This window comes from Argentina silus, assembly GCF_951799395.1.
Source record: "Argentina silus genome assembly, chromosome: 13".
Lineage (NCBI taxonomy): Eukaryota > Metazoa > Chordata > Actinopteri > Argentiniformes > Argentinidae > Argentina > Argentina silus.
In genome coordinates, this window is record NC_139667.1 from 10,305,491 (window position 1) to 10,319,369 (window position 13,879).

The 13,879-nt window shown below is 43.3% G+C and overlaps 3 protein-coding genes across 3 annotated transcripts; all 3 read left to right on the forward strand.

Moving 5' to 3' along the window:
* Positions 1–71: 71 nt before the first annotated feature.
* On the forward strand, positions 72–3,367 carry ppie (peptidylprolyl isomerase E (cyclophilin E)). Its single transcript, XM_083682829.1, has 10 exons — positions 72–124; positions 448–546; positions 714–757; positions 971–997; positions 1,274–1,355; positions 1,490–1,596; positions 1,773–1,896; positions 2,076–2,261; positions 2,561–2,703; positions 2,954–3,367. Exons 1-10 carry the CDS (start codon positions 94–96, stop codon positions 3,020–3,022), a joined length of 912 nt encoding a protein of 303 aa, XP_083538955.1. The 5' UTR covers positions 72–93; the 3' UTR covers positions 3,023–3,367.
* Positions 3,368–4,045: 678 nt separating this feature from the next.
* Positions 4,046–6,889, forward strand: gjb10 (gap junction protein beta 10). Its single transcript, XM_083683327.1, has 2 exons — positions 4,046–4,199; positions 4,897–6,889. The coding sequence occupies exon 2, from the start codon at positions 5,024–5,026 to the stop codon at positions 5,822–5,824; it is 801 nt and encodes a 266-aa protein (XP_083539453.1). The 5' UTR covers positions 4,046–4,199; positions 4,897–5,023; the 3' UTR covers positions 5,825–6,889.
* Positions 6,890–10,757: 3,868 nt separating this feature from the next.
* On the forward strand, positions 10,758–13,879 carry gjb3 (gap junction protein beta 3). Its single transcript, XM_083683996.1, has 2 exons — positions 10,758–10,923; positions 11,732–13,879. Exon 2 carries the CDS (start codon positions 11,811–11,813, stop codon positions 12,651–12,653), a length of 843 nt encoding a protein of 280 aa, XP_083540122.1. The 5' UTR covers positions 10,758–10,923; positions 11,732–11,810; the 3' UTR covers positions 12,654–13,879.

The window sequence follows — 13,879 nt, forward strand, 5'->3', positions numbered from 1 at the left end:
CAGACCTCGCCGAGGACACGAAGAGAGGCGGGCTTTAGTCCTAATGCACCAATGAGGAGTCGTCGGGGTGAGGGGTCATAGTTGAAACTCAAGATGGCGTCGACCAAACGAGTACTTTATGTCGGTCAGTAAATGATGATTTGTTCAACTTTTATGACATAGTTGTGGTGGAGTAGTTGAAAGAAAACTATTTAGAATGTTGTCACCCATAACCTACTGTATGTTTACACTGAATATATTTGTAAATCAGCTGGCCAGTTAGTTTTACTGGCTTGATCGTTGCGACAAGATGATGTGGGACTGAGATTGAGTAGAGTGTGTGTTTGCTCAAACAAGCTAATTGCTGTAGATAGATATCAAATTGCTATAAAAGCAATTACTAATAATCATTAGGGACTACTACTACAGCAAAGGACTCTGTTTTTGAACGTGTTGTGTCTTTCACAGGTGGTCTGACAGAGGAGGTGGATGAGAAAGTGATGCATGCGGCGTTCATTCCGTTTGGGGATATCACAGACATTCAGATTCCGTTAGACTATGAAACAGGTAAAAAAACAACGACCTTTTTTGTAGTAGAAAGTTCAGCTTTGTAATGGGAAGCAGGTGGTTCAGCCGCCTTGGCGATGTGTCTAGCTTGCACGACTTGAAATCCATGAGATATCCTATGAAGTAGTTCAGACGCTCATGACTCTTATGTTACTGTTTACTTGCAGAAAAGCACAGAGGATTTGCGTTCATTGAATTTGAAATGGCTGAGGTAAGATCAATCAAAGTTTTTATTCAAGATGGTTGAAGTCCATTGACTTCAACCATCGGGCTTATTAAACCCATTGGGCTTATTCCAATATATCTTACCTAGCATAGATTGCCATCTAGTGGACCATATCATTATCTGTTTTGTGGTGCATACAATTGTTTTGATGGTGTTCTAATAAATTTTGCTTTCCTTCATGGCCCTCATCATCCCCAGGATGCTGCTGCTGCTATTGATAACATGGTAAGTGAAACCCTTTCCTGGGGGCAGGGTGTGTGTGGGTGTGTGTGTGTGTGTGTGTGTGTGTGTGTGTGTGTGTGTGTGTGTGTGTGTGTGTGTGTGTGTGTGTGTGTGTGTGTGTGTGTGTTTTATTTTCTGCCTCCTACAAGAGATCACTTTTGAGTAAACTTCTGACAGAACTACTGACAAAGTATGATGATCCTTCCAGTATGGTCCCTTAGAGGCTAATGACAGATTTAACACGGTCGGTGATGTGTTTCTCCTGTGTGTCGTCGGCAGAATGAGTCAGAGCTGTTTGGAAGAACTATCCGGGTCAACATCGCCAAACCAATGAGGATCAAAGAAGGTTCTTCTCGTCCAGGTGAATCATGTCTTTTGGTCTTACAGACAAGCTCATTGGGGCCTATGTAGAGAATGCAGGTTGATAATTTGGCCTATGTCTGAACTCCATCTGATAGTGATGTTGACCTTGATAACGGTGTTATTCCCCCACAGTATGGTCTGATGATGATTGGCTGAAGAAGTTCTCTGGAAAGACTACAGAAGAGGGTGAGGTGACAGAATCTGCAGCTGGCGAAGAAGTCAATACAACTGCACAGGAGGTACGGTGTGTGTGTGTGTGTGTGTGTGTGTGTGTGTGTGTGTGTGTGTGTGTGTGAGACTGAGCGAGCGAGTGAGTGTGCGTGCGTGCGTGTTAGAGAGAAAGAGAAACATTTAAACAGCACACAGAAATGTATCCATTTTACAAGGTCTAATGGATTGTTGTCTTGACGCTCAGGGTGAGCCCCCAGCCAAGAAGGGCAGAGTCAACCCCCAGGTTTACATGGACATCAAGATCGGTAACAAGCCAGCAGGGCGTCTGCGCTTCCTGCTCCGAGCTGACATCGTTCCCATGACAGCAGGTATCCATGGTTCTTCCTTGCAGTATTTTCTCCTTCTATTTTTGTTTTCTATTTCTATTTAAAAAAAAATACCAGACTGCCTGCATTATAGTTCAGTGCCAGGCCAACGAAACACAGCAGACTGTCAGACCCACCTCCCGTCGGGTATCAAACCATCATTCCCCTTTTCTGTCTTGTAGAGAATTTCCGCTGTTTGTGCACCCACGAGAAAGGCTTTGGCTTCAAAGGCAGCTGCTTCCACCGGGTCATCCCTCAGTTCATGTGCCAGGGAGGCGACTTCACCAACCACAACGGCACCGGGGGCAAGTCTATCTACGGTCGCAAGTTTGACGACGAGAACTTTGTCCTCAAACACACTGCTGCAGGTGAGAGGCTTTGAAATGTTGGTCTGTCTGAAGGAGCGGTGAGTGCACGATAGGAAGTATAGGATCTATGGTCGGTGTGTGAATTAACGGGAGTATAGGATTTATGGTTGGTGTGTGTGAATGAATAGGTAGTATAGGATCTATGGTTGGTGTGTGTGAATGAACGGGAAGTATAGGATCTATGGTTGGTGTGTGAATGAATAGGAAGTCTATGATCTACGGTGGTTGTGTGGACTTGGTCTTGCATGACTGACCACAAGAGGACGACTTGCTGATGCCCTTTTCTCATGTGTTCACAGGGCAGCTCTCTATGGCTAACTCTGGGGCAAACAGCAATGGCTCCCAGTTCTTCATCACCTTAGACAAAACCGATTGGCTGGATGGCAAGCATGTGGTGTTTGGGGAGCTGATGGAGGGCATGGATGTGGTCCGTGCCATGGAGGTAAGGGCTGACGGAGAGGCATGGACGTTGGGAAGGGGAAGAGTATTCCTAGGGGTGCATACAGACAGTGGAGACGTATATTGTACTGTGGTGACATTGCGTAGGGTAGTGTCATATTGTGATGTATCCTATTGTGATGTACTGTAGCCTCTCAATGTTGTTTTGCACGGAATTGAAACATAACGAGGTTCTGCTGGCTGTGTATTGGTTGAAGGTTTACACTTTTCTTTATTTATTTGTGTTCCTGCAGGCACAAGGAACAAAAGAAGGCAAGCCCAAGGCAAAAATAATCATCTCGGACTGTGGAGAATATGTGTGAATGAAAGAAGGACTTGTGTTTGTATGTGTAGCTGTGTGTGATTTCTACGTGTGAGATGAGCCAGGACCAGGATGCAGGAGATGGTGAAGTTCCCAGATTAGCATCATGTACAGATGTCCCAGACTCTTGTGCTGCACATGAATGTTCCCCTGCTGGACCCAACCCTCTCTGTGATGTAAATATTCCAGTAAAAACTTTTATAATTAACCAAAACTAAACCGCTGCCTCATCAATTTTGTCAGATAAATCATGAAATGTAATGTTCTTACTGTTAGTACAGAAGCAGCACATCATTTGAGTCAAATGCTGTCAAGTTTTTATTTGTTTATTAAACTGTAAAATTCTCTTTAGTTTGGGAATGAACACTTTTCGTAATGGGATCATATTTTACCTGCATGTCGCCATGCTAGAATTATTATTTTTTAATTAGAAAACATTTACATTTATGGGATTTAGCAGACGGCTTTATCCAAAGCGACTCGCAACAAATACATTTGTTTAAGTAATTGAATCATCTGTCCATCAGTCATCATAAGATAAAGTTATTAACAGGAGAGAAACTTGCACAGGGGGGTAGTGGGGATGAAGAGGTCTTTAAAACAGTAAATACGTAGCTTGAAGAGATGGGTCTTCAATCTACGGCGGAAGATAGGTAGTGACTGCAGGTCATGACAGCAGTGGGAAGCTCGTTCCACCAGCGGGGCGCCAGGACCGTGAAAACTTTGTCTACGCATTTGGTCAATGGTCATTTACATAATATCCAGGATTCCATGTCATGAAATGCTTTAGGGTAAGCATCTCCTCAACAACGCAACAATTAGACAATATCAATATCAGTTTACAGTGCAATGGCATAATAATAACAAAATGGGGGAACAATAATAACAGCAAAAGGCCTCCCCCAGACGACTCACTTGGAGTCGTGCTTTAGGCAGGTTACCGCGACACTGCAGCTAGAGAGTCGTCTGAAATGAGTATTTGTACCCTGGTCTGCCAGACCTGGACAGTTCTCATTGCTGCAAGAATAACATCGCAATGTGTGACAGAATCCCAACTCCACCCACACTTCACCCGTTGAGTCGTCTTTTAGATTCTCATCGGTGGGGGCGCAGTGAGGGCGCCTGTTTCTCCGCTCCGGATAAGTTTACGGTACCTCTCTTCACGAATAATTGAAAATGTAAGTTTATGATTTGTTTATGTTTTCCTATGTTCAACGATAGTCATGCTGTCAGGCAATGCGATAACGACAGCGATAGGTTTTCATTTCAGATAAACGTTGAATCGATTTTATTTTGTGAGCACAAAGCCCATGCACTTCGTTATGTCTTTTCGTGAGCGCACCAGAGCGTTTTTATCTACCAGTCGTATAAAATGAGTGGAAGTTAAAAATATGGTTTCCTTGATCAGTTGATTAATAAGCTACAATAAATGTAATTATGTCACCAAACCCATTGTTCACAGTTGGAAAAGTAGCTTGTGTGAATAAGTTCGATTATCTTTACTTTCTGATTATCTTTATCTTTAATTTCTGAAGTTTTGCCATGTGCCTTAGGACATCTGAGCATTTAAATTCTTTCTAATCCACTTGTCCTATGAACTGATCTTTTTTCTAACTCTGACTGAGTGTATAGCATGAATGTATAGCACACTGACTATGTATCTCTCGTCAAAGTAATTACTTGGATTCATTTCTCTCAAGGGAAGCTGCTGTGATAGCAGTTTTGTTGTGGTGATTTATTTTTATTTTTTATTCATTATTTATTTTTACACAGAGACTAAAGGTAATGTGAAACCAGTCCTTTTAAACAAGCTTGTGTTTTGTTCTCATGCTATGTAAAGAAAGGCCTAATCTCCCCCTCTCTGTCTTTCTATAGATTGCTAAAATTCCGGAGTTTGACTATACTCCGAAACCAACTTGTTTTCAACTGAAAAGGACTCCTCTCTCTCTTCCTCCATCTTAACTTCCATCAGACAGGAGTGAGTGAGTGAGTGAGCTCCACCATGAACTGGGCGTTCCTTCAGGGCCTCCTCAGTGGGGTGAACAAGTACTCCACGGCGTTCGGCCGTGTGTGGCTGTCCATCGTCTTCCTCTTCAGGGTGATGGTGTTTGTGGTGGCCGCCGAGAAGGTGTGGGGTGACGAGCAGAAGGACTTCAAATGCAACACGGCCCAGCCTGGTTGCCATAACGTCTGCTACGACCACTTCTTCCCTGTCTCCCACGTCCGCCTGTGGGCCCTCCAGCTCATCTTTGTCACCTGCCCCTCGCTGCTGGTGGTCATGCACGTGGCTTACAGGGACGATCGCGAACGAAAACACCGGCTCAAGTACGGCGAGAACTGCCGGCGCCTCTACAAGAACACCGGCAAGAAGCGTGGCGGCCTGTGGTGGACCTACGTCATGACCCTGGTCTTCAAGATCGCCGTGGACGCCACTTTTGTTTACCTGATCTACCGCCTCTACGAGGGCTATGACTTCCCCTCCCTCATCAAGTGCGAGCAGAAGCCCTGTCCCAACAAGGTGGATTGCTTCATCGCACGGCCCACGGAGAAACGCATCTTCACCATCTTCATGGTGGTGACCAGCCTGGCCTGTATCCTGCTGTCCGTCTTCGAGATCGTCTACCTGGTGGGCAAGCGCTGCAAAGAGTGTCTCACCTCCATCCACAACTCTCGCCAGGTGGCCATGGCCACATCGCTGGTCGGTGGCAAGAACGGAAATCTGGTTGAGTCCAACTCAATCAGGCTGACGGGCAAAGACAAGCCCGATTCCCCTGCCCCAGCGTACAGCGCTGTCATCGCTTGAGCTAGAGACTGGACAGAGACTATATAGACTGTATGAAAGACAGAGAGGGGGTGAAAAGGAGAAGCCCTATGGTAGATCCGGAAGGCAACAGGAAATGATCTCCAAGGCCTCTGGATAAGCACAACTTCTCTCTGTAGACTTTTAATCATGGCTACTCATTGGAACTGGCTGGCTCTTGACCCTCCTGGATGAATAGTGTACTAATTACTGTTGTGTCACTAACCTGTGGACATTTTCAGAAATGTTGTAATTCTTGACTATGAGTGATAGGGTTTAGGAGATTTTCTTTTTTCGAATACAATTTGCTAGTCATACCCTTATCAAAATGGAATGTGCACACTGTCAGTAATCAAAAGGCCTTCATAGTTTGGGGAGTTTACAGATGAAGTTGTCTTTAACAACTACAGTATGGCAGAAAACAAGCCAGTGTCTTCCAGCATCCCATCTGCACGATGAAATAAGAAACTGTCTCAGTTTGGTTACAATGAATCAACAAAATGAGTCACTTTAGATAAACCATCAATCATTTGGAAGGAGGAACATTTCACAAGAGCTAGGCAATGTACTGTTTGTGTTTACTGCCACACCTCACGTTACCATTGCTATGGCTTGAATTCTTTCCACACAAAATTAAGACTATTATTTCTCTTCCTATGTCCTAGGGATCCAAGTCACTTCCACCTCACACCAATGACAGATACACTTTCAAGGGTTGTTGGATACAGATCAATTTCTTTTACAATAACAGAAAAGATTGAATTGTTTCTATGGACTTTTTTGCTGATTTTATCCATAGGTTATGCACAATCATGACTTGAAATATGATGTTGTGTTCACTGTTCCAAGTGTCTGTAGTTTGATGCTGTAGGTTCTCAAATACCTGCACCTAGTAAAAAGCCAGTAGAGCTGTTGATTTAGTGTGTGTCTGTAAACATTGTTTATAGTGCATCACAGTGTGTACAGTTTGTATATTACATGGATGTAAACAATGATGTCTAAGCCTTGGGAAGTTTAACCATTTGTTGTTTTTACAACTATATTTTGAATAAAGAATATTGCACATTTCGGAATACTGAATTGTTTTTTTTGTCCATTATTCATAAGTAAACACGTTAATGAAAATGATTCTCAGAATAAGAGTTTTCGGTGTAGGTAGATTACAAAGCTACAATAGAAGCACCTGCTTTGATTCGTTACAGACAGTATTTAAATGAGGGATTATTTCCATAGGAAGTCTGATAAGAGTCATGCATCAGGATCATGACTGTATCAGAGAGACCAAATCATAGGAATCAGCATTTCTCATCCGTTCAGTAAGAGTCAGTCCCATGTCCGAACCATTGCAGTGGTGTCATACGGACAATCCTCACATCCAGTAACTAGAGATCAGAACATGTGGCGTATTGAGCAACATTCCGACTGGTACTATTGTGTGGACAGAGGTGGGGTCCCCAGCAGAACAGGTCAGACAGGGCCAGGGACCAACCCAGTGGAGGAATTTAACCTGCAAGTCTCAGGGACAGGCTCTATGTGGAGGACTCCTCTGTTAGCAGGGGAAGACGAGGTAAGAGATATGCTATGTGTCTAATGGTGAAAATGGAGATAACATGAAATTGAACAAGTCTCAGAAAGTGGGATTTCAGTCATTCAACCCAGTGTAAGTTTGTGTTCGAAAGAAAGTAGTCAAACAAGGAATCAGGGTGGGACCAAGTCTATTGGCACAAGGAATGTAAGCAGCCTTGGTCATTTCTCTCTATTCAGCCTAATGGCGGGTCGGTCTGTCGATGTGCAATAAAGCAGCAAAACCCGGGGGATGCTTTTTTGTCCTGCCTTAACTCCTCCTCATCTTCTTTGTATGAACATGTTCCCCCTGTCTTCACCGTCTAACAGAGAAGAACACAGACAGACACAGACTCAGGACATTATCTTTCCTGTTGAGTTGTGTCTGCGTGTGGAGACATGCAACTGCACAGCGGTTGAGTCATGGGGTGCATTCCTTCAGGTGCGCCCGGCAAACTGCCTGGACCAGTTCTTACAACTGGAGCCAAAAAGGAACTTTCCACCTCCTCCCTACTTCTTCAAGTGTATAAACTAGGGCCAGGCTGGCCAGGGAAAATGTTGACACTTACTTAGAACAGCCATTTCCTTGAAGTTTTCTGAGGGAGGGTCATCTCTAACGATACATGATGACTTTGAGCCGTATGGGGATCCATCACGTCTCATTTCAATCACTAGAAAGCAGTAACATCCTCTATCTCTTACCTGTATCTCTTACCTGTATCTCTTACCTGTATATGAGTGTCTGATTGAGCCACTCTCTGCCAAACTTACTGTATGTGTTTTTGTTCAGTCCAATAAGAGCAGCTGATAGAGGGTCACGCACCTGGAGTAATGTACACAAAAGACAATAATGATGTATGAAGTTTGTTAAAGAAATATAATTTCAAAAGCTCTTTGGTCCTTGTTTTGTGTGATGTTCCACTGAAGGGCATAACGTTATAACATTGAATGGAGGTAACCCTCCAACCAGAGCTGACGTGTTCTGACATGGACTAGACAATATCACCAGCCGATTTTAGATGTTCTTTTCCATTCACCCCTGACAACTGGAAAATGTTGCATGCCCACGAACATTCTCCCAAAATAATCTGCTCTTGTGTCAGCCTGAAAAGAAACGAAGCACTTTGTCCTAAGCACATCAACACAGAACAACAGTACTACAACAGTATATTATGTAAGTGCTTTGGGAAAGCCTATCTCCAATGTGAAGTTAGCTTGTTAAAGTGGGTGGGTGGTTGTGGTTTTAAAATAAGCAGACATGAGCTGTAGTCCAAGTCTTGGAAATTGTCTTTTAGTTCTCTAAGTGAAAGCCATTCCACTTCAGATCATTACTGTCCTCCCTACTGACATTGATATGGAGCTGGAATGTAAATAGGGGAACATAAGGTATAATAAATAGGGCATAATAAAGATGATACATTTAATCCATTGTTTTCTGAAACAATCTTGTCAGTGTAACATTGGAAACAAAGAAAAAGAAAGGAAAGTGTTGAATGAAATGGGAGTAGAAGAGTAGCATAACACAATGGAAAGATCAGGTATCTTAGGTGACAGGTAATATGATATGGAATTAGTTTGATAAAATGATGGAGGAATATGAATTCTCTAGCTGATTTGAGAGTGCCCCCCACTCCCTCTCTCCCCACTGAAGTCCCCTGGGCCCCAATGGTGGAGATCACATTTTGATAAAGGGGTCCGGGGGCAAGCCCCCCAGGGAAGATTTATTTTTGAAAAACAGCTTTTAAATTAACATTTCTAGTGACCTTTGAGAAAAGGATACAGACAAATCTGAACCATACCTATTTAAAGAAGTCTACATAATCTTGAGAATGAGAAATGTCTCTTTGTAATGGCCTTTGCATTTTGACGTGACTGCTGAGCTCTGTATCCAATTGATACGTTGACTACTATTTTACCAAAGTAAAACAAAGTAAACAACCTCAAAATTCACCACCCACTGCCTAACCCCTCCTGCTGTAGTGCCCCACCTTTCCACGTCACAATAAGAAGTTACCTGGCAGCAGTCACCTCTTTGTAGCTTTCCACCAATCAGGTGTAAGGATCAGCAGAGAGAACAAAAACTCTTATTCATCTCCGGGTGTGGCAGCCTATTACGTTAGTGGAGACATTCTGGGACAAGTTTCAACTGATGTTCATGGAAACCGGAAGTTAGGAACACAAACAAATAAACGCAAACATTTGCTGGCTCCTCGTCTCAGATTGTCCAGTGTGTGGGTGATGGAATGGGGACATGGAAATCTATCAGTTACATGATAATAGCCTTTTTATATTTATTGTTAGTGTGTAACTGAACATTGGTATATATGGCTGATCTCGTTGTGGGATTTTTTATTTTGAAAGGCCTCTATATTGGCAGCCTCAGCTTCAGCAGCATCATCAGCGTACTGATGAAAAAAGTGAATAAATGTAAATAAACTTTGAGATGTTAAGATGTTGTTCTGGCTGTGTGAAAAACTGATATTGGGCAATGTTTTGTACAGAAGTAGGGAAAGAGTACTTATAAATAGTTGTTTAATTGAATATATCCACATTCACAGTCACACAATTGTCTTAGGATAGATAGTGTCCATCAACTCTGACCTGACTGACCTGACCTTGTAGGTCAGAGGATGTAGGTCACATTAGAATGATGACAGTTGTCGTAAGATTAGGTATTCACTATAGTAATGGCCCGAAAGGCCGTTACCACATGGTAACCACAGCCACTATGATGGGCTCAATTAATTTACTTTCAATGGCAGTTGGGCGGTGGTGGAGAAACAGGAGGGTTCCCTCTTGCTCATCTGAAAAGGCCTTAAGACTGATTGGACTTTTCCTTTAGCCTTGTCATTAGCTTCCATTGTAAGTACAAATGTGTCTGTTTCCTTTTCTCAAAAGTCACTAGAAATGTAAATGTATCAGCTGTTTTTAAAAAATGTCCCCCCCCCCCCCCCCCTCATGTCCAGTGGACTCCTGAGCCCTTGCTAGGAATTATTTGATATAAATCTGCATATATCTGTGGCATTATACTGTACACAACTAACCATAATGCTAAACCTAACCCTATTTAGATGTGTGCCTTTGGGAATAAGTTAGACATCCTTGGTAATGTATTTATGATTCATTTTTGGTAATTAAACTTTTGGTTACTGGCAAGGAAATTTATAATCTATTGGATCATTCGTAAAGCAGAACATTTCTTCTTGGTGCCCCATGTGCGTTTGGTCAGTCCCAAGAGTTTTTCAGTGGATACCAGTTGAACTGTTGTGTGATGTAACGTTCAGGATCTGAGCATTATCTGCCAGTCAAAATAGTGTAAAAACATCTGGGCCTCAATCGGGTTTTTTTTTTGTGTCGTTTTTTAACCACACCCACAAGCAAACTCCAAGACGCACTACTGACTGCGGCATTCTACCTGTCGAGTGGGAGTAAATCTATGCCTTAAAAACGAATAAAACGAAGATAAACCAAAAGGAAAAAACAACAAAAGTAGTTGATTCGCAATTCCGAAACGCTAACAATGGATTGACCCTTGTTAAGTAAGTAGAAAGTAGTCTATCACCATTTTAAATCTATCTAAATGTTTGATATGTGGATGAGTTGAAATGCGCCCGTTTGTGAAACGGAGCCCCTTTCTGTTGATGTTATCGTTCACAAAGTAAAACATAATAATTTGTAACCTGATGGTATTACATTTTATTTAACATAGTAGGAGCAATAGTAGGAGTGTGACTTTATCTCGACATATCACCTATATCCTACACTCCTAAAAATGCGCATTACGAAATAAGAGATTACGCATACAAATTTCGCATAAAAACCCTTTATGAAGAAGAACCCGCGGTCTCTGTTTAATATCCCTGCCTCTATCCATGATAGAACAAATCTACACTCGCTTTATGACTGAAATGATCATACATGTCTTTGTTTAGAAAAAATATGGGAACAAAAAGTAGTGTCTCTGTATAGCCTTTAAATCAGATGTTTGTGTTTTATACATCATTCTAATCTAGTAGGCCTTCATTAGAGACAATTTAGCTGTAAAACTATACTTTATTATACATGTATTCAATCCATGGCCTGCTGAAGTAACCTATGCCTCAATTTGCATGTCCACTGATTCCATTGTTATCTGCTCTAATCTGAGACCACTTTAATGGAGTGTTTTCTAATAGATACTTCTGTATCTCTTTTCTGTATTTCATTTAATGTTAGCCTTTTTTAATTGGCAGGGGACATGAGAAAAAAGCTCAATTTGTTTACAAAGTTGTCTTTAGGGATAATGTAGTAGTGCTTTCAGGTATCTCAGTCCTTTGCTCACCTAACCTCTCTTTCATGTCTCCATAGGCAACACCAGCGATCCATATTTATTAAACCAGAGAGAGAAAGTTCCTGAAAAAGAGACAGTTGAGGTCCAGCCCAAGCCATGGATTGGAAGACCTTCCAGGCCCTCCTGAGCGGGGTGAACAAGTACTCCACGGCGTTCGGCCGGATATGGCTCTCTGTGGTGTTCGTGTTCAGGGTGATGGTGTACGTGGTGGCGGCGGAGCGGGTGTGGGGCGACGAGCAGAAGGACTTTGACTGCAACACTAAGCAGCCCGGCTGTGGCAACGTCTGCTACGATCACTTCTTCCCCATCTCCCACATCCGCCTGTGGGCCCTGCAGCTCATCTTCGTCACCTGCCCCTCCTTCATGGTGGTCATGCACGTGGCTTACAGGGACGAGCGTGAGCGCAAGTACCGCGCCAAGCACGGCGAAGACAGCCATCTCTACAACAACACGGGCAAGAAGCACGGCGGCCTCTGGTGGACCTACATGCTCAGCCTCTTCGTCAAGACGGCCATCGAGATCTCCTTCCTCTACATCCTCCACCACATCTACGACAGCTTCTACTTGCCGCGGCTGGTCAAGTGTCACATGGCACCCTGCCCCAACCTGGTGGACTGCTACATCGGCCACCCCACCGAGAAGAAGGTCTTCACTTACTTCATGGTGGGCGCCTCAGCCCTCTGCATCGTGCTCAACGTCTGCGAGATCATCTACCTCATCGCCAAGCGCATCGCCCGCCTCGCGCAGAAGGTGAACAGGCGCGAGCGCAGCATGGCCCAGCAGCACAAGCGCTACAAGGAGGAGTTGTGTGGCGACTGCACCCTGCCGTCGACAGCCAAGCTGGACCAGAAACCCCCCTACAGGCAGAGCCTCAAGCCAGCCTTCAAGCTCAGTCAGGAAATGCGAGCATCTGCCCCCAACCTATCCTCTGCAGCATAGGACCATCACACTATGCAACATGTCAACCATCATGGACCCCCACGGATAGAGAGCCTGCTTGAGGTGATCCTCCAGAGGACTCGACATAAGAGACATAAGGTTCTCCCCCAAGACTACTGCTCTTCATTGAAGTGGAGAAGACTTTATCCTAATAACACCTATTTCTTTGGGGCTAGAAGCTATGCTAAGACTCCATTGAAGAGCCAGGCTCCATTTTACAACTTCCCCATTCTATTAGAGCCAGACTGAATAACCAAACTTTCCACATTTATTTAAAAAAAAAAACTAATTGGTTTCCTGCATTATTTGCCAATACTTCATTGTTCATCTCACCCATTTTTTTTTTTTTACATTCTTTTGAGGTTTCTGGCCAGAAGTAGGAGGTGAGACATGGGGAGGAGTGAAATGCTCATATGGAACAACTCAGTCAGTGTCTCGTAGGCAGGTATTCAGGACACACCTGGTGGAGGTATTCGCCCACACTGCCAGTACTTATGAGGTGTACTTAGGAACAATAATAAGATGCATTTCAGAGATTTTTTATTGTTATTGAGATTGGTTGTAACCAGCCTCAAAATCTGATATTACCATCTCATGAGTTTGAAAATTGGTTTACTGCTCTGTTGCCATGGGGACCACACAAGGATAACAAATCTCTTTGCTATGGATCATACAGACAGTGTTGATGTGAGACTGTTACTGATAATCTAAAGTGGACAGTGGCTTAGCACTACTTGAAGATGGTGCACTGGCATAATGAATCATTTATTTTATTTACAGCATTTATTGTCATAGAACATTCAATATCATTAAAACACTGCAGTTATTGTGTGCTCTATTACAAGACTTCACTGGCATGTGCTTCCTCTCAGGTTTATGTTTGCACAGCCACATTTTGTACATGTACCGTCTTTGTTTTGACACGCTTGTACACAACCTTTCCTCGTCCAAGACTAATGTTGACCTAAATGAGCGACAAGGAATGCTGTTGTTTAACTGAACAAATCTGCACCCACATTAACACGGGGCTGTAGTCTTGAGTCGATGCAGCACACAGAGGCTGCAGAGCACACGGAACAAAGGAGGTAAAAACAGCCGGGCACACTGAACACTGATGTGGATACATGATAGCTTTACATTGTCAGCGACAGGATCATCACAATCAGCGTACAAACTTCCATTTTGTACATTTTCATGTTGATAAATAAATGTTTATGTATCATTTA

Bases quoted from the DNA above. Each gene is read 5' to 3' on its own strand.
- gjb10 (XM_083683327.1), top strand. From the start codon at position 5,024: ATGAACTGGGCGTTCCTTCAGGGCCTCCTCAGTGGGGTGAACAAGTAC.
- ppie (XM_083682829.1), top strand. From the start codon at position 94: ATGGCGTCGACCAAACGAGTACTTTATGTCG. The intron at 547-713 runs GTAAAAAAACAA...GTTTACTTGCAG, and splicing joins TCCGTTAGACTATGAAACAG to AAAAGCACAGAGGATTTGCG. The intron at 1,356-1,489 runs GTGAATCATGTC...ATTCCCCCACAG, and splicing joins AGAAGGTTCTTCTCGTCCAG to TATGGTCTGATGATGATTGG.
- gjb3 (XM_083683996.1), top strand. From the start codon at position 11,811: ATGGATTGGAAGACCTTCCAGGCCCTCCTGAGCGGGGTGAACAAGTAC.